Below are 18,326 nucleotides of genomic sequence, written 5' to 3'. Positions count from 1 at the left end.
GAGTCACTTCTTTCAGATCCCTTCTGAGCTCTGCTTCTCCGTGACCAGCCACCGTCAAAATGGCGAAGGCGCCCTTCCCTTCGCTTTCCTGCTCTTTTTCCCACCCTCCTGGCTAGAGCTGGCCTGTATCTCCCCTCCTCCCAATCTGAGCTAGAACTGAACCCTTGCCTTTCCTGGGAACAGCCAGTCCCTCCCTGTTGTTCCTCTTGCTCCCTTCTATTAGATTCACTGCTCTCCTTCCCCCCTTGGGGAATGCTTTCTCCCTCTGACAAACTGGAAACTTCTAACTCTTCCCTGACACCTAGAGACTGCCCTGCATTAGGCAATTAATTAATTAATACTTATGAATTCATAGAATGATAGAAATGTAGAGTTGGAAGGGATACCAAGGGCCATCTAGTCCAACCCCCTGCACTGCAGGCTAAAGCATCCGTGACAGGTGACCATCCAATCTTCGCTGGAAAACCTCCAAGGAAGAAGAGTCCACAACCTCCCAAGGGAGACTGTTCCACTGTCAAACAGCTCTTATCAATTGGTGGGACACGGGTGGCACTGTGGTCTAAACCACTGAGCCTCTTGGGCTTGTCAATCAGAAGGTCAGCAGTTCAAATCCCCGTGATGGGGTGAGCTCCCATTGCTCTGTCACAGCTCCTGCCAACCTAGCAATTCCAAAACACACCAGTGCAAGTAGATAAATAGGTACTGCTGCGGTGGGAAGGTAAACGGCGTTTCCGTGCGCTCTGGCTTCCATCACAGTGTTCCATTGTGCCAGAAGTGGTTTAGTCCTGCTGCCCACCTGACCTGGAAAGCTGTCTGAGGACAAATGCCGGATCCCTCGGCCTGAAAGCGAGATGAGCGCCACAGCCCCATAGTCACCTTTGACTGGATTGAACCATCTAGGGGTCCTTTACTTTTACCTTTATCAATTGCTTGACAGTTGCTGGTCCCATGGCTAAAAAACCAAAGCCAAAATAAATTGCCTTCTTAAAAAAAATATACTGATGGAGTTCATAGTTGCTTTTTAAAAAATATATATTTATTTATTTTACAGAAAAAAAGAAACATCACAAAAATATAGAACAAAACAATCACAAATGCACATAAAACAGATGAAAAAAAACAAAGTACAGAAAAGGAAAAAGAAAAAAAATCCCACCCATTAAAAAAAAGAAAAAGTTAAGAATAAAAACTCCAATTTTTTAAATTCATGCTTACAAAACTTTCTTTCTTGACTTCCTCACGCCTCCCTTTTTTTGTGTTCCTCTTTGTCCAATCAGATACAGCAAATCCTTACCCTCTTTAGAAACTCATTTCTAATTATTAAAATCAATTCTATTATGTCTCCGATCTTTCCTCCTTATATTTAAACATCTTTAGCATATTATTTACTTTTGACATAATATGACTTTAGTCTTTCACCCTTTTTCTATTACACTTTTGCATACTTTTTAACACAGTATCGCTAATGCCATATTGTTTTTATATCCATAGTTGCTGCTTGGGCAGTAGTGCTCACCGAAATGTGATATAAGCAGGATTGAATAATCTGGCAAGTTAGAATGCCTACTCTGGCCTGTTTTCTAAAGACAGAAAGGACGCTTTTAGTATTCCTTGGTATTGCAAATTCCCTTAACAATCGACACAGTTTAAGGATACACTAGTGATGGATGGCTGAACTTCCTCTCCTTATGAATAAAGTTATGATGTTCTTCACATTTTGTGAAAATGATATTTTTCTTGCATTTAGTGACACTGCCAAAACCGACCACTTTAGTGTAACAAGAAAGGAAATAAACTGTCAGTAATATAAATGCAGTTCCCCCCAAATGACATCCATCTTCCTTCAACATTACATAATCAGCAGGCTACCAAGAGCTTTAAGTTTCTGAGAATTTTAGTTGACTTTTGTGAAAAGAATTGTACCAGTGTGCATGTTGCTATTGCATACCCCCGGGCAGTGCTTTTTTTCTACGCATACCCCTAAACATTTTGTGAATCTAAGTTTGGCCTCATTGAGGGGGAGTATTTCAATATGGTCCTATCACCTCCTGGCAAATAGAAGGGGAAGAAATGGAGGCAGTGAGAGATTTTACTTTCTGGGGCTCCATGATCACTGCAGATGGTGACAGCAGTCACGAAATTAAAAGACACCTGCTTCTTGGGAGAAAAGCAATGACAAACCTAGACAGCATCTTAAAAAGCAGAGACATCCCCTTGCCGACAAAGATCCGTATAGTTAAAGCCATGGTTTTCCCAGTTGTGATGTTTGGAAGTGAGATTTGGACCATAAAGAAAGCTGATCACCGAAGAATTGATTCTTTTGAATTATGGTGCTAGAGGAGACTCTTGAGAGTCCCATGGATTACAAGAAGATCAAACCTCTCCATTCTGAAGGAAATCAGCCCCGAGAGCTCACTGGAAGGACAGACCCTGAAGCTGAGGCTCCAATACTTTGGCCACTTCATGAGAACAGAAGACTCCCTGGGAAAGACCCTGATGTTGGGAAAGATGGAGGGCACAAGGAGAAGGGGACGACAGAGCAGGAGATGGTGGGACAGTGTTCTCAAAGCTACCAACATGAGTTTGACCAAACTGTGGGAGGTCCATGGGGTTACGAAGAGTCGGACATAACTAAACGACTAAACAACAATTTCAATATGAGTAGGAAAATCATAATAGCACTGCTCTTGGGCAGAATTTAAGCAACCTTGTTGCAATGGAAGTGCTTGAAAAACTGAAGAGGTACCAATAGTTGTTAGCATGATTGCTCCCATGTTAATTTGAGATCTCATTGGCTCTATCTTTCCCTGCTTGCCAGAATAGCCAGTGTTTTCTGATCCCTACCTCTGATAAATCACTGTTCTAACCTTGTCCTTCCAGAGGATCCTTCTTAAAAAGTTTAATGTGAGCCGCTAAGATTGTTGTTTTTCATGGTTCAGCTCCCTCCCCAGGAGCCTGGTTAAAGTTCAGAGTGGGGAGCAGACACATCACCAAGTGCTTGTGCATAAACCTTAAGATACTATACATTGCTCAGCCTGCCATTTCACTAGCTGCAGCTGCAGAGGCATTGGTTGAACTGCTGCTCACCTGTTATCACCAATGGAAGCGAAGGCTCAGAAAAAGCTCAATATGGAGGCCAAATGGCCGAAATATTGGGAAATTTTAGAACAAGAGGGAGACAGATTAAAACTACAGAGTTTTGAAAAACTAAAAAATAGAGTGCGAGATTGGCTCCAATATTACCAAATAATGGAGGCATATAATTTGGACAAAAAAATTGGCATCCAGGTGGAAAAATCAAAATTGGAAACAGAACTGTTAGATCCCAAAAATAAGAATTTGTCAAGAATGTATAACTTGCTGTTGAAATGGAACACTCAGAATGAAACGGTGAAATCAGCTATGATTAAATGGGCACAAGATGTTGGACATAATATTATGATGGCTGACTGGGAACAGTTTTGGACCACAGGTATGATGTTTACAGCATGTAATGCCTTAAGAGAGAATATAATGAAAATGATTTACAGGCGGTACATGACACCAGTCAAGCTCGCAAAAATTTATCATTTGCCCGATAATAAATGTTGGAAATGTAAAGAGACTGAAGGTACATTCTTTCACCTTTGGTGGACATGCCCAAGGATTAAGACTTTCTGGGAGATGATCTATAATGAAATGAAAAAGGTATTTAAATATACCTTTCTGAAGAAACCAGAGGCCTTTCTCCTGGGCATGGTCGGCCAATTGGTGCCAAAGAAGGATAGAACTTTCTTTATGTAAGCTACTACAGCAGCAAGAATACTTATTGCAAAGTACTGGAAGACACAAGATCTACCCACCCGGGAAGAATGGCAGATGAAGGTGATGGACTACATGGAACTGGCGGAAATGACTGGCAGAATCCGAGACCAGGGAGAAGAGTTGGTGGAAGAAGATTGGAAAAAATTTAAAGTTTATCTACAGAAACATTGTAAAATTAAGGAATGTTAGAAGGATGTTGGAAAGAAGTTATGTGGTTTTAGCAGAAATGTTATAAAGGATTAAGTAAAAATAGATTGTTAATTGGTGAAAGGAGAGCATGCAAAGTTACATTATATTAAGATAAATTATAGGACAAAAACTGGGAAAGATGGAAAGGATTTGCTGAAATAGCTAACCAAACTAGAATACAAAAAAGGGAGGTGTGAGGAGGTCAAGGAAACAAGCAGAAGAAATATAAGTTATGGGAAGGTTTGATGTGTTTTTTAATTGTTTTTTTTTTTCATCTTCAAATATCTCAAAGGCTGTGACATGAAAGATGGAGCAAGGTGGTTTTCTTCTGCTCCAGAAGCTAGGACTTGGACCAATGGCATCAAGTTACAAGAAAGGAGATTCTGAGTGAACATCAGGAAAACCTGTCTGACAGCAAGAGCTGTTTGACAGTGGGATGAACTCTCTGGGAAGGTGGTGGACTGTCCTTCCTTGGAGGTTTTTAAGCAGACGTTGGATGGCCATCTATTATGGATGCTTTAGTTGAGATTCCTTCATTTCAAGGGGCTAAACTAGATGACTTGGGGTCCCTTCCAACTGTATGATTCTTATACTCTCCTGATTTTGAAAAAGTCACATTCATCATGAAAGAGAGGGGAAACATTGATTGCTGCCTTTATAATCTTGTTCCGTTGCTCGTAGATTGTACAGTGAGAGAAGGGCAAAAGGAAAGATGAATACGACGGCATTTGTAAGGAACAGATACATTCCTCCCTCCTTTCCCCACCCAAGCATTATTCTGCCACTAGTGAAGTCTCATTATTTCTGAGTGTCCTAATCAATAGGGTCATGAAAGATTGATTTTGGCAGCTGTCACGCTGTTTATGACACAGATCATATATAGTCATTTATAGAAGTGGGCAGTAATTCTCTTGTTAACTTGCAAGTCAAGAAATCAGTGGACACATCTTGCTTGTCAGGGGTGGTGAAAAAGATCTTGATAGTGTCACTCATTGACTGAGAGGAGGAGACTTGACACTGTTAATTGAATTTCCCAGGGGAACATAAAAAGAAAGAAAGAAAGAGACCCTAATACCATGCCGTCAGGAGGAAGGAGGGGTGGAAACAACACAAGCTGTCACCATGGGGGAACTGCTTACATTGATTTAACGTTGCTAATGGTTGGGCCTGGATGAAGCATTGCCCAAAGGGAGAACAGAGTTCACCACAGTTGCTCCTTCGCACTTACTAAAAGTCTTTCAAACTTGTGGCCCTTTTACTTGTGGAGTTATAAGAGATAATGCACAAGCAGTATTAAAGTGACTTAAAAATAGCTTAAAACAAATGAGACCACTCGCATTTATGTTCTGGCTCTGCCACAACGATTCCCCTCCCCTAATCCCCCCGACTAACATTTCTGGCTACGGGCCTGAGACTGGAGTACAACCTGGTTTGTGTTTCTGCATAATGTGAAAAATGGCCTTTAGGAATGAAACATTCTTCCCACATGGACAGGGTGCTGCACTTCTGCCTCTAAGGCCTGCATTCAAATCCTGAAAAGCAGAGAACTTGTTTTGGGGACATGCTGCACCCCTTGATTTAAAAAACATGGAAATATTGGGGCTGTCTTCCTCTGTATGAGCTGTCCAGGTTTTGAGATCTTTCAAAGGAGGACTGTTTGGCTGGGACATGAGAGAGAGCCTTCTCAGTGGCTGCACCCAACAGCAGAGCTTTCTTCCTGAAGAGACTCACTCACCTCTTTCTTGTCCTTTTGCTGCCAAGCAAAGTCTTATATTTAGGAAATATTTTGGCCTTCAGTGTCGCTCTTTCTTGATTTCTTGTCCCTCTTACTGATTGAGAGTTTTCAGTTGTCTGCTGTCTTATGCTTAATGTGCTATGCTTTGATGACATGGCTTTTTTGATTGTTTGGTTTTAGTTTTGTTAGCTGCTTTGAGTATCCTCTTAATAAAAGACAGGTTTGTATGTGTCTACTGTTGTCTGTAGACCAGGAATGAGGAACCTTTGGCTCTCTTGACCCTGTTGGACTTCAGCTCCCATCAGCCCCAGCCAGCATGGCCTGGGGGCTAGGGATGATGGGAGTTGGAGTCCAACAGTTCTCGATCCCTTACCTCTTCCACCTGGGGCTGCTTGTTGGATTTGCTTGTTGCAAAAGTTAATGCAAACTGAGCTGATCTGAGCCTCCTCGGCTGATTTGCAGATTGGAACTTGTTTATTCTCTGGCTTTCACTTTCCCCAGACATATCAATCCCCTTTCTCAGTCCAAAAACAGAAATAAATATCAAAGTATGTTTAAAGGTGCAATATTTGAGGGAGAACACATTCACTCAATGCATATTTTAAGAGAAAATACATTGAAATAATATTTTATATGGAGTTTTCCAGTGAATATGTCTTTCTGTAAGAAGATGGGTGCAAAAACAAGATGGTACAATTTACGGGTGAAGCCATATGAAAGCAGCATGGATCAAAAGTGGAAAGTTTTGTTTTCTCCTTTCCCACTTCCAGGGCATTTCTCATTTGGCAGAGAAACATGATGCCATTTTAATACCATATCTTGACTTCAGCTTTGCTGTAGGAGTCCTCGCTTCTTTAGCTTCAAAATGTCTTTAGTCTATATCATTCAGCAACTTCACTTGCTGTGTGTATTTTTTTAAGAACAAAGCACAACACTCCTGACCTCCTCCGAGTGCTCCCTTAGTGACCACTAAGGTTGGCTTTTTAAAAGAAAACAAGGCGTCAAACAACATTTTGGGGTTTCATTCTGTTTTTTAGATAAATTTGCCATCCGTTGCTTCACCAGTCATGATGTCAGATATTTACATTTCAGTCCAATGTTTGTCGTAACTTTCAAATACAAGGGACTGTGGGCAGACAGTGTTTATCACAGTGGAGAGACAGTCGGGAATGGTTGGCCTCAGCGGTGCAGAGTCCGGCTTGGTTATTTACTCTAGAATCTGCACATTGTCAGGACGGTAGCAAGTGGCTCATTGCTGCCATGGCTGTGAGGCGAAAGGGGATACACTGAAAGTTTCTTTTAAAAATATACATCTAAGAGTTGAAGCAAAATCACCATATCAGTAGATTTTTATAGTATCTGGAACTCTTAGGAGTTCCTGCAATTTCTTTAGAGATGTATTTTCTTTTTTATACTAAGTGTGAAAAGGGATAGCATTCTTTCTGTTGGTTTTGCAGATGAAATTAGCATTTTTTTAATGGATTGTGATTTTTAAACATTGTGTTTTGTTTTTATTTATTTCTCTCTTTTGTTTTTTGGTACACTGCAGTGAATGGTAGATGGTTTATAAGTTCTTTAAATCAAGGATGGGGAACCAGCGGCACTTCAGATGTTTTTGGACTTCTAGTCCTATGCGCCCAAGCAAGCGTGCCCAGGGGGGAGGAATTATGGGAGTTTTCATCAAACAGTTGGGGATCCAGAAGTTTCCACCCCGATATACACATAAAAAATTAACATCTGCTAGCAACAGTTTCAAAACTGAGTACAGGATGGAGGTCAAAAAGATGCACAAGGGTGGAAGGGTTTGGAACTACCCCTTCTCTTTGCAGTTACAGTAGGCGATGAGATGCCTTCTGGGAGCAGCAGCAGCATCTCCACTTGAGGGATCTCCAGCAGTTGGGTGGGGAAAGACCTCTGAGGCAAGAACATAAGGCCCCTTTCTCATCTCACCCGGCATCCTGCTCTCCCAGGGACCAACCAGATACCTGCTGGAAACCCGCAAGCAGGATTCAAACACAAAAGCCTCTCTCTTCCTGTTGCCTCCAGCAACTGACATTCAGAAGCATTGCTGCCTTGGACTATGGAGCCAGAGCACAGCCATCAGGGCCAGTAGCCATTGATAAGTCATCTTGATAGATGAATTTGTCCAGTCCTTTTTAAACCTCCCAAGTTGGTGGCCATCACTCTCCTGTGGGGGTGAGTTCCATAGGTCAACTGTATGCTGTTTGAAGACGTATTTTTATCTGTCTTTCCAACATTCAGCTTCATTGGATTTCCCAAGTTCTAAAGAGGGGGAAAAGCCTGTCTCTGCCCTCTCTCCATGACATGCTTAATTTTATAAACTTCTATCATGTCACCTCCTACTTGCCACTTCTCTAAACTATAAAAAGCTTTCTTCATCTGCTTGAACATTTTGGTTGCCCTTTTCTGAACCTTTTCCAACTCTACCAAAACTGCACAGTAGTCCAAATGTGGTTGCACCATAGAATTGTAAAATGGCATGATGATATTGACAGTTTTATATTCAGTTCCTTTCCTAATGATCCCTAGCATCTGGAGGGCCACCAATATTCATTCACGCGTTTATTGGGAGGAAGAATCTTCCTCTTCTACAACAGTTCAGGGCAGGTGCACCATCTCCCTGGGGCAGAAACCTCTACAGCACCTCTACAGCACCCCCCATGTCCCCAGGATGGGGCCAGGAGGCCTGAAGGTCACGCATGCAACGCGCAATGCATGGGGTGTCACGTACACTGCATGCATGACGTCACCCCCCCAAAAAAAATGTTGGGTGCAACTCAGTGCCTGTGTTCGGGGGGCAGGAATGTGGCCTTACTTGTGTCAACCAGTAGCTTCCATTGTACAGCCCCCACACCCCACATCAGAAGACCCAGCAAACTGGCCCAGCATGCATTTTGTAGCATCATAGATCTTGCCTAATCTGAGCACCAATTTGGTTTTTATTTATGGGGAGGTTGAAACTCTTTTTCTCCAGGAAGCTCTGTTGTAAAACTGTATTGGTGCATAAATGTCCTGCTGTTTGTTTTTTTCCTTTAAACACACACACACACACACGGGGGGGGGGGGTACAGATGCCTCAACTTGGCCACTAGAGGGAGCAGTGCTGGCAGGAATATGGTGCTGTCTTTGACTGGGCTTGAAATCACAACAGCTGAAAATGGGAGTCTTCTAGTGTATGCTCAGTATTCAGTGTAACGTATGAATAAAAAGTAAACTTTTTAATCTATTCCTAGGCATACTTTTACTGAAAAAACAAGTTCCAGGAACTTCAGTGAAGATTAATCCCTTACGTATCTATTCACAAGTAAGGCCCACGTTATTAAGCAGGCTTGCATTTGAAAAATAGGCAAACAGTACAGGAGACAAACAGGGACGTGGGTGGCACTGTGAGTTAAACCACAGAGCCTAGGACTTCCCGATCAGAAGGTCGGCGGTTCGAATCCCCGCGACGGGGTGAGCTCCCGTTGCTCAGTCCCTGCTCCTGCCAACCTAGCAGTTCAAAAGCATGTCAAAGTGCAAGTAGATAATTAGGTACCGCTCTGGCGGGAAGGTAAAGGGCGTTTCTGTGCGCTGCTCTGGTTCACCAGAAACGGCTTAGTCCTGCTGGCCACATGACCCGGAAGCTGTACGCCAGCTCCCTCGGCCAGTAAAGCGAGATGAGCGCCACAACCCCAGAGTCATCTGCAACTGGACTTAATGGTCATTGTTCCCTTTACCTTTACCTTACAGGAGACAAACATCCTCAAAGGCTTCTGCTCAAATTCCTCTGATTGCACTATTTTTTCCATTCTTGTGATGACCAGCTGGAAGAGAGAAGTTTTTAGGGAGAACAGCTGGAGAGGCCTTAGTGTCCCATCTCTTTCACTGATGAAATGGCTCCTGTGTCATTTGTAGTACAGTGGTACCTCAGGTTAAGTACTTAATTTGTTCCAGAGGTCCGTACTTAACCTGAAACTGTTCTTAACCTGAAGCACCACTTTAGCTAATGGGGCCTCCTGCTGCTGCCGCGCCACCGCAGCACGATTTCTGTTCTCATCCTGAAGCCAAGTTCTTAACCCGAGGTACTATTTTTGGGTTAGCGGAGTCTGTAACCTGAAGCGTATGTAACCCGAGGTACCACTGTAATTCATGTTTAGAAATCAGTAATTAATATTGATAATTGGGTGCCTGAGTTTGCTTCCTCTCTTTCCTCCCCTCCCCCTCCCTTTCCCCTTTCATGTCAGGTATTTTTAGAATGTAAGCCTGATTTTTTGGGGGGGGGGGGTTGCTTCTTTCATTGCTTCTAAGCCACTTTGAGAGCCTTTCTGGCTAAAGGGGAAGGTATAAATGCTTTGAATGAATAAAAAATAACACTCTGGAGAGTGGGCAGTAGGAGTGAATTGCAAATTCTGCCAAGATTCAAATAATTTCAGCAAAAAAGTTTGCCAATTGACCTTCCTTTTTTTAAAAAAAAAATAAGCATCTCTGAATATACACCAGTTTACGTCATTTGTTTTTTGCAGAGAATTTAAGTTTTTTCTTGGCACAGAAACTGAATAATTCGTCTTGTGTGCCTGTGGTGATGAGGATGCTGCTAGTCTCGGACCCCTGCCAAGAATAATCCCAGAGACTTCACACCATAGGAATATATAGAGAGTTGCAATCGAAATTATTCAGCCCCCATTGCATAGCTGTCAACGTTTCCCTTTTTTAAAGGGAAATTCCCTCATTCCAAATAGGATTCCTCGCAAGAAAAGGAAAATGTTGACAGCTATGCCCCATTGCAAAATTTACAGACTTTCAACTGTTTGAAATGAGCAAATCAAACAAAAGCAATTGAAATAGCTCAGCACAACTGATGCTTCAGGTGGTTCCCCCAAATTCAACTGAAATTGCAACTTCTAGTGGCTTCTCCAGTCTCACTATTATTCAACCCCTTCCCAAAACTTCTGTTTCTTATTTATAGGATTTTGAGCATATTGGAGCCAACCTTTCTTGTGCTTTTAGGTCAGCAGTGGTGTACGTCTTGCAGTTCTAGCAGGGAAACCTGTGTTTAGTATGTGCCTTACTGTGCTCACTGAAACACACCCACCCACCCCTGGTGCATCCTGCCCCAGCCATGCTGTTGGCTGGCTCCCACTCCCAGTCAGCCCTGTCCCGCCTTAAAAGACAATAACTTAACTAATATAAAAAGTAAGCTAAAATACAAATACAAGTTAAAACTACTAGTTCTCAAAGTAAAACAATTTAAAACACCCCCCCCACACACACACACACAAATAATAGCCCCATCACTATTAAATTAGTAACTTTGTAGTCACAGGTAAGAGAGCATAATTACTCTTTATAAACCTCAATACAGATTCAAAGGATTCCCATATACCCTAAACCAGTAAATTAGACTTTGAACACATTTATCCCCAGTATGATCACAGCATCTCCTACTGCCTACTGTATTAAGTAAGGACTGGATAGGGTTTTCACACCCAGGCTAAACTCGCCTTGCCAATAGCTTCTACCTGCCTTAGCAAACGTCCCACAGGCCAGATGACTGCATGTTAAACTGTCTTTTCAGTCACTGTTACACTAAGGAACTGTTACTGGGATCTAAATGAGGTTGCAATTTCTACTGAAATAGCTTGCATGGTAATCAAACTCCTTTCTGAAAGAAATTTCAGAAGCTTTATTGCTTAAATGAGGGAGAGGGAATTTGTAGCTTTCCATATTGGTTTAGCCATGTTGGTCGCATGATCCGGAAAGCCGTCTGCGGACAAAGGCCAGATCCCGCAGCCTGAAAGCAAAATGAGTACTGCACCCCATAGTCGCCTTTGACTGGACTTAACCATCCAGGGGTCCTTTACCTTACCTTTTTTCTATGCTAGATGAAGAGCGGAACTTTGTAAAGAACTTAGAATAGCCCTATATTTCTATATTACTTGAGAGACCAGGGTTGAAATTCCTTCTCAACCATGAAACTCATCAGGTGACCTTGGTGAGAGAGCCATACTTCCTCAGCCTGATTGTTAAATAAAATGGGAAGGAAGAGAACCGTCTTTGCCACCTTGAATTCCTTGGAAAAGAGGTGTGATATAATTTTAATAAAATAAAACAAGGTTGCTTCCAATGACAGTTATCAATACATTGTGGCTTTAAACACTTTGCGCTTTTATACCACTTTGAGGGTAGGGGGTAGGTTTCAGATAGTCATTTATTGTGTTCCGATGTGGCTGAAGGCATTCACACCCAATGAGTTCATAAGTGCATAGATCTCAGAATACACAGAAGATTGGATCCAAAGGGACCCATGAAGGAATTTTCCACCCAAGGAGTTTAAAGAGCTGCCTTTTGGATCAAGTGGCAGGAAGACAAGCATTGCTGGAAAGCTTTATGAAGAAGCCAAGTAGATTTGATTGTACTTATTGCTATAAATCTAATGTAGTTTATACTGAAGATTACTAATGAACAAATCAGTATTAGTTTTTTGTCAAATGTATTGATTTTATGGATTGGGGAAATTGCGTCACTGCAATTAAATATTTTCTTTACTGTGTTTTGAAAGTAGCAACAGGTTCCCACTGTTTCTACAAGGGTACTATTCAGTCGGGGACGCGGTTGGCGCTGTGGGTTAAACCGCAGAGCCTAGGACTTGCCGATCAGAAGGTCAGCAATTTGAATCCCCGTGACGGGGTGAGCTCCCGTTGCTCGGTCCCAGCTCCTGCCAACCTAGCAGTTCGAAAGCACATCAAAGTGCAAGTAGATAAATAGGTACCGCTCTGGCAGGAAGGTAAAGGGTGTTTCCGTGCGCTACTCTGGTTTTCCACCACATGACCCGGTTGGCCACATGACCCGGAAGCTGTACGCCGGCTCCCTCGGCCAGTAAAGCAAGATAAGTGCCGCAACCCCAGAGTCGGCCACGACTGGACCTAATGGTCAGGGGTCCCTTTACCTTTACTATTCAGTCATTTCTTTTAGGCTCTTAATAAGACCCAAGTAGTTAATAAAAGTTATTTTGGGCCATTTTATGCATTGATTTTCATGGTGTGAAAGTACTAAGGTGTGAACAACCTTAGTACTTTCTCTCAGTGTAAAGTAATTTGTACCCTCATTGTACCTTCATTTTGAAGCTGGGTTCAAATTGCTTTCAGTTTTGCAGTTTGATCCTTCCTGTGATTTGTAGGCAATTGCGCTGGCCGAGCCCCGCAGGCGAACGCTGCCCGTCGGTGAGGAGGGGCTGCCTGGCGTGCCCTCCGCGGCGAGCGCTGAGAGCCGCTGCCATGGGGCTCTGGGCGACTCCGGAGGCAGCGAGCGCGCCCCCCCAGAAGTTGCGCCCAGTGCGGCCGGCCCCCCTTGCACCCCCCACGCTACGCCACTGAGTAAACCCTCCCCCCAAGAAAAAGCATTCAAACAGGTTTTTGGGGAACTGTAGTGGTTGCCTGGCAGAGGGGAAATCATAAAAAGCCTCTTCCTGTCCACCTCTTCAAGCAGACACTTTCACCAGCGCAAGGGTGCTAGAAGGACCAATAGGATTTCACCCAGGCTATTTAGGTAAGTGGTAGGCTGCTATTGAGGAGTCAGGAGGAATGTCTCTATGCCTCTCTCAGGTTGAGGAGCATGCCTGAGTTTTCTTCACCAAATATCTTTGACACAGTTCTGACAGATTCACACATTGCTTGTGATTGTAAACAGGGGCGGAGGAAGGGGGTGAGGTGGGGGCGGGGTGCCCCGAGTGTACCCACTGAGGGGGTGACAAAATGCCGGGCGGCACTCACCGGGGGCCTGCAGCACACCCCAGCCAGACGTCTTTCCTGGCAGTGACGCCGTGGCCTGGGCTCCTGCAGGCTCTGCGCCGCCCAAACGGTCCGCCAGCTGCCTCCCCCCCCCAGCTGTAGGGCGGCTGAGTGGGAGGAGGCAGGCAGACTCCGGAGGCCCACAGAGCGCCCTGCCCGGCTGGCCCTGCCCCTGGGCGCAGGGCACACGCACCACCCCAGGCGCCCGATCAGCTTGCTCCGCAGCTGATTGTAAAACAATATAGTAAAAATTAGGGTTGTAATTTTAATAGATTTACAGTATTCATCAATTAGAGTAACAATTTAAAACTTTTTGATTGAATTGCAGAGTATACGCAGACTTTCTGGAAGTATCTTGTTGGAAGCTGACGGGATGACCAGGAACAAAATGCTGCTCATTAGTAACTTGGTTACTTAGAAGTTTATTATTTACAGTAGACTCACAATTACAGATAGGTAGCCGTGTTGGTCTGCCATAATCAAAACAAAAAAAATTCCTTCCAGTAGCACCTTAAAGACCAACTAAGTTAGTTCTTGGTATGAGCTTTCGTGTGCATGCACACTTCTTCAGATACACGCTGATACGGTGTGTATCTGAAGAAGTGGGCATGCACACGAAAGCTCATACCAAGAACTAACTTAGTTGGTCTTTAAGGTGCTACTGGAAGGAATTTTTTTTGTAGTAGACTCACAAGTTACTACAGTGGTACCTCGGGTTACAGACGCTTCAGGTTACAGACTCCGCTAACCCTGAAATAGTACCTCGGGTTAAGAACTTTGCTTCAGGATGAGAATAGAATTCGTGCTCCAGCGGCGCGGCAGCAGCAGGAGGCCCCATTAGCTAAAGTGGTGCTTCAGGTTAAGAACGGACCTCCAGAACGAATTAAGTTCTTAACCCGAGGTACCACTGCATATACAAGATACAGACATGGATCTTAACTTTCTCTCACACTGAACTCAACTTCAGCTGACTCCAAGCCTCTCCTACACCCACCAACAGACCAACCAGAGAAGTCATGAGTCATTATGCCTATATGGGTGACCTCGACCAAGAGCAAAATTGTATCCAAGGTTCCCATATCACCAGGCAGAAAAACTTCTCTGCTCAGACTTCCTGGCCTTCCGACAACTGACTAATTGCTTCTGTGAGAAAGCTGGATCAAAGCACGTAGGCAAAATCCCAACATGAATAAACAGGCATTCTACTTAATCTGTTAACATATTATTATTATTATCATCATTATTATTATTACTATTAGGCTATTTTCAGTTAGTTTGTCCAAAGGCTAACATGGCAAGTAGGCTCTTAGAAGAGGCATTCCGTCCTGTAGGAGAGATGAGAGAGATGAGGGAATGCCTCATTTAAGAGGATGGTTGTTAGAAGATACATGTGCATCTTCTAAAAACAAAATAAGGGGGTTTTTTTGCTTGCAAGTACTTAATTTCAATCAGCCTATATATTTAATAGATAGGTCAATATCCTATGATTATAAAAGTTTAAAGCCTGGTGGTGGTTGTGATGATAATAAACCAGTTAAAACCATCTATGAGCTTTAACAGATTGGCAAAGGCACCTGACGTTTGTAATTTGGCTGCAGAAGAGTCTGTGGAACATTTTTAAAGGAAACATAAGGATTTTTAAAATAACGAAGTAGTTAGCCACCTGATTTTCAGCTTTTCCAACCCTACAGCTTCCAGACCCAGACACCCACCTCTGCCTTGTAAATGAATGGGCAGAGCCTTGTTCCCCATCTGCTGCCTTTGCCTACAGCCAAGGAAGCTCTTCTCCCCACCCCCACCTGGGCCTTGATCACAAAGGACGTAATTATTGTCTGCGGGAGAGTCAAGTACAAAGACAGTCCATCCAGCCTGACCGCCACTGCTCTATGGGCCACCAAAGATTAACAGCTGCTTCTCCTTTGATTAGGTTAGGTAATAACAGTTACTTTAGTTAATAATTGGATGGGTTCCCAGTCTGTGTAATTCAGGTTTAGGCTGTCATTTTTGCTGGCATGTAGCTGAGCTGTAGTATTGGAAAGGAGCCTGTAATCCTATCAGCTGCCACTAAAGTCATAGCAGATTCAGATCCATTAAGGTGTTGTCAGGTAGAGAAATAAAGAAGCCACACGGTCAAGGTGCAGGCTTTCCTCTGTGTCTAATCAAATCTGAACCAAATAGTTTTTTAAAGGGTGTTTTAAATACAGTATACATATATGAATACAAAGAGCTTTGTCTGTTTGGGCCTGCTATTTTCTTTCCTTCCACATATATATTTCCTATCTGCAAAAGCACTCATAGCCTTTCACAGTTTAAAATAACTGGTAGTAATTCAATTTTAAAAAATATGAAAAAGGACAAGTAGGGGAAAGGAAAATAAGCAAATTCAGATATTACAGCCTCAGTTCTTGGGGAGGAAGAGCCATGTGGCCTTTGGTCAGACTAATCATGGGGATGCACATTGATGGAGCCAGATCTGAGAGGGGATGAACAAAATGGCAATTAGAATAATAATATAATTGTAGTTGGAAGGGACCCAAGGGTCATCTAGTCCAGTCCCCTGAAATGCAGGAATCTCAGCTAAAGCATCCAGGACAGATGCCCATCCAATCCCTGCTTAAAAACTTACAAGGAAGTAGAGTCCCACTGTCTAACAGCTCTTACTGACAGAAAGTTCTTCCTGATGTTTAGTTGGAATCTCCTTTCTGGTAACTTGAAGCCTTTTTTTAAAGTCCTAGCCTCCAGAGCAGGAAGAAACAAGGAGACCCCCTTGAATCCAGAGATTTGGATATACGCCCCAAGTTTAAATTTGTGACACATGGCCATTTCTGCCTGTGGTCACACCTTGGACAGTGGTGAACTCAAAGGTGTTTTCATTGCAGGGTGAAGTCTTTCTCTCTCCCCCCCCCCCAGCTCTGCTTCTGACAGAGACTCCAACCCAAGTGCTTTCAGGATCAGGACTTCTTCTGGTTAGAAGGAAGCTGGGGTTGAAAGGTCGACTCTAAGAACTCTCTCTTGCTGTCAGGCTAGTGCTGGCACCCTGCTTTTCCTAACGAGCTTCCTGTTGCTTGCCTTGTCAGTCTTTCAGATAGTTCTTCTTGGGCTCCAGTGCTCTAGTCTTTTCCCCTAGCTAAGCAGCTCTCCTCATCTTGCTTGCAAGCCCATGTCTCCATGAATACCAATTTCTGTTGGTATTCAGCTGCTGGATGTTCTAGCTGTGGCAACAGTTGGATGCATAGGTCTTTTCCACATGGATCTCTTTTCTTTTTAGCTGGAGATGTCAGGATTTGAACTTGTGACCTTCCGCACACAAAGCATGTACTCTTCTGCTGCACTGCGGCACCTCCCCTGTGTGGTCCCTCCTCCCTTTGAGCATGTGGAACTAGCTGTGTAGTTCTCTGTGTCCTGGTCAAATTGCCCAAATGTCACCTAAGTTCATACATTCTGTGCGCAGACTTGGCATAACCAAAAGCAAACAATCCCTAAAGCAAGGAGCATGAATCATCGTGGGGGGGGGGCAGTAATAAGGTCCTTTTGCTTTGCATGGCTTGGTTCGTGTGTTTGCTCATTCACAATAGAATTGATTATAGGTAGTTCCCACTAGTGGTTGCCAAGGTTTCTCCAAAATATAGTCAAAGCGAGAGGTGTTTCTTTTTCTTTCCCCCGGTTATCTGGCTGAGACCCAAAGAACTGTGTGACTGGTTCTGCACACTAAAAGGATTGGTTTACCTTGCTCAAATAGCTGCCTCCTATGTCTTTTGGCAAACTTCTTTTGAAACTGAAAGGACTTCAGTGGCATGGAGGATCCAATACCTGGAAGTCAAAGAACCCCACTAGCTCAATGGAAAGCTTGGTGCTTGGCTGAACCATTTGTAGTCAACATTTTAATCAGGCACACATGCCTCATGACCAGGCATTGAAGAAGCATGCTCTCACGGAAGGCAGTGATGGCCACCAACCAAGAAAGAGGATTAGACAGATGGACGGAGGAGGAGAGGGATGTTGATCACTCCTGGAAAGGATGGCTGTGCTTCTGGCTCCACAGATCTGGAAACCACAGAAGGGAGAGGGCTCTTGTGCTCTGGTCCTGCTTGTGGCTTTTCCACAGGGGCATCTGGGTGGCCCCAGTGGGAAGAGGATACTGGTCTAGATAGGCCTCTTCTGGCCTGATCCAGCAGCTAGCTCTTCTTACATCCTTGAGGGGAGTTCATGCCTAGTTCTCAAAGGTTTGCTGCATTTGAATGTGTACAAGAGTTCTATATAGCACTGAACAGTAAACTTGTGCAGTCAGACAAAACATTGCCTGATAAATCAGTAAAATACTTGGACTAATTACTCTTACTTTTTATGTTTTCAATGCAGAATACAGCAGATCAGGTTGCATTTCACGTAGCAGGGGGATTTACAGCCCTGGAACAAGTCCTTCAAGTTGTGACAACTTCGGCCAATGTGAATGCAGTTTCACGAATCCCTCTGAAGTGAGTAGGATGTTTTTTCCTTGCCTTTTTTTCGCGGTCAGTAAATTAATGGCATCATTGGTGGCTAGAACTATTTTTCTGGCTCTTGTTCTATCTGGCCTTCCTCTTTATTGATCTGTAAATGATAGTTGGTTTGCAGAGGGTTTTATATGGCTGTGTCCTGCTTTTGAAATCCTTTGTGCAAGGCAGGGCCTGACGCCAGAGCAAGTTTTTAAGCTATGTATTTATTTAAAATGTTTATATGCCACCTTTTGAGACTCTTTCAATGCAGCTTACAATGAAAACACAGAAATACAATGAAACTGCTGATAGATAAAATACTAGATGAGACTAGAT

General features: G+C 43.5%; 1 protein-coding gene across 1 annotated transcript in view; it reads left to right on the top strand.

Annotated features, from left to right (window-relative positions):
- SCAPER (S-phase cyclin A associated protein in the ER) overlaps window positions 1-18,326 on the top strand; it is a 211,624-nt gene that overhangs the window by 116,580 nt on the left and 76,718 nt on the right. The window contains exon 24 of the mRNA XM_081925815.1: window positions 17,875-17,990. Within this exon, the coding sequence (XP_081781941.1) occupies window positions 17,875-17,990 (116 nt within the window). The remainder of the gene's footprint in view (window positions 1-17,874; window positions 17,991-18,326) is intronic.

Source organism: Podarcis melisellensis, assembly GCF_964234715.1.
Source record: "Podarcis melisellensis genome assembly, chromosome: 9".
NCBI classification, from domain to species: Eukaryota; Metazoa; Chordata; class Lepidosauria; order Squamata; family Lacertidae; genus Podarcis; species Podarcis melisellensis.
The sequence above is the reverse complement of the archived record's forward strand: the minus strand, read 5'-3'. Positions and strand labels throughout refer to the sequence as shown.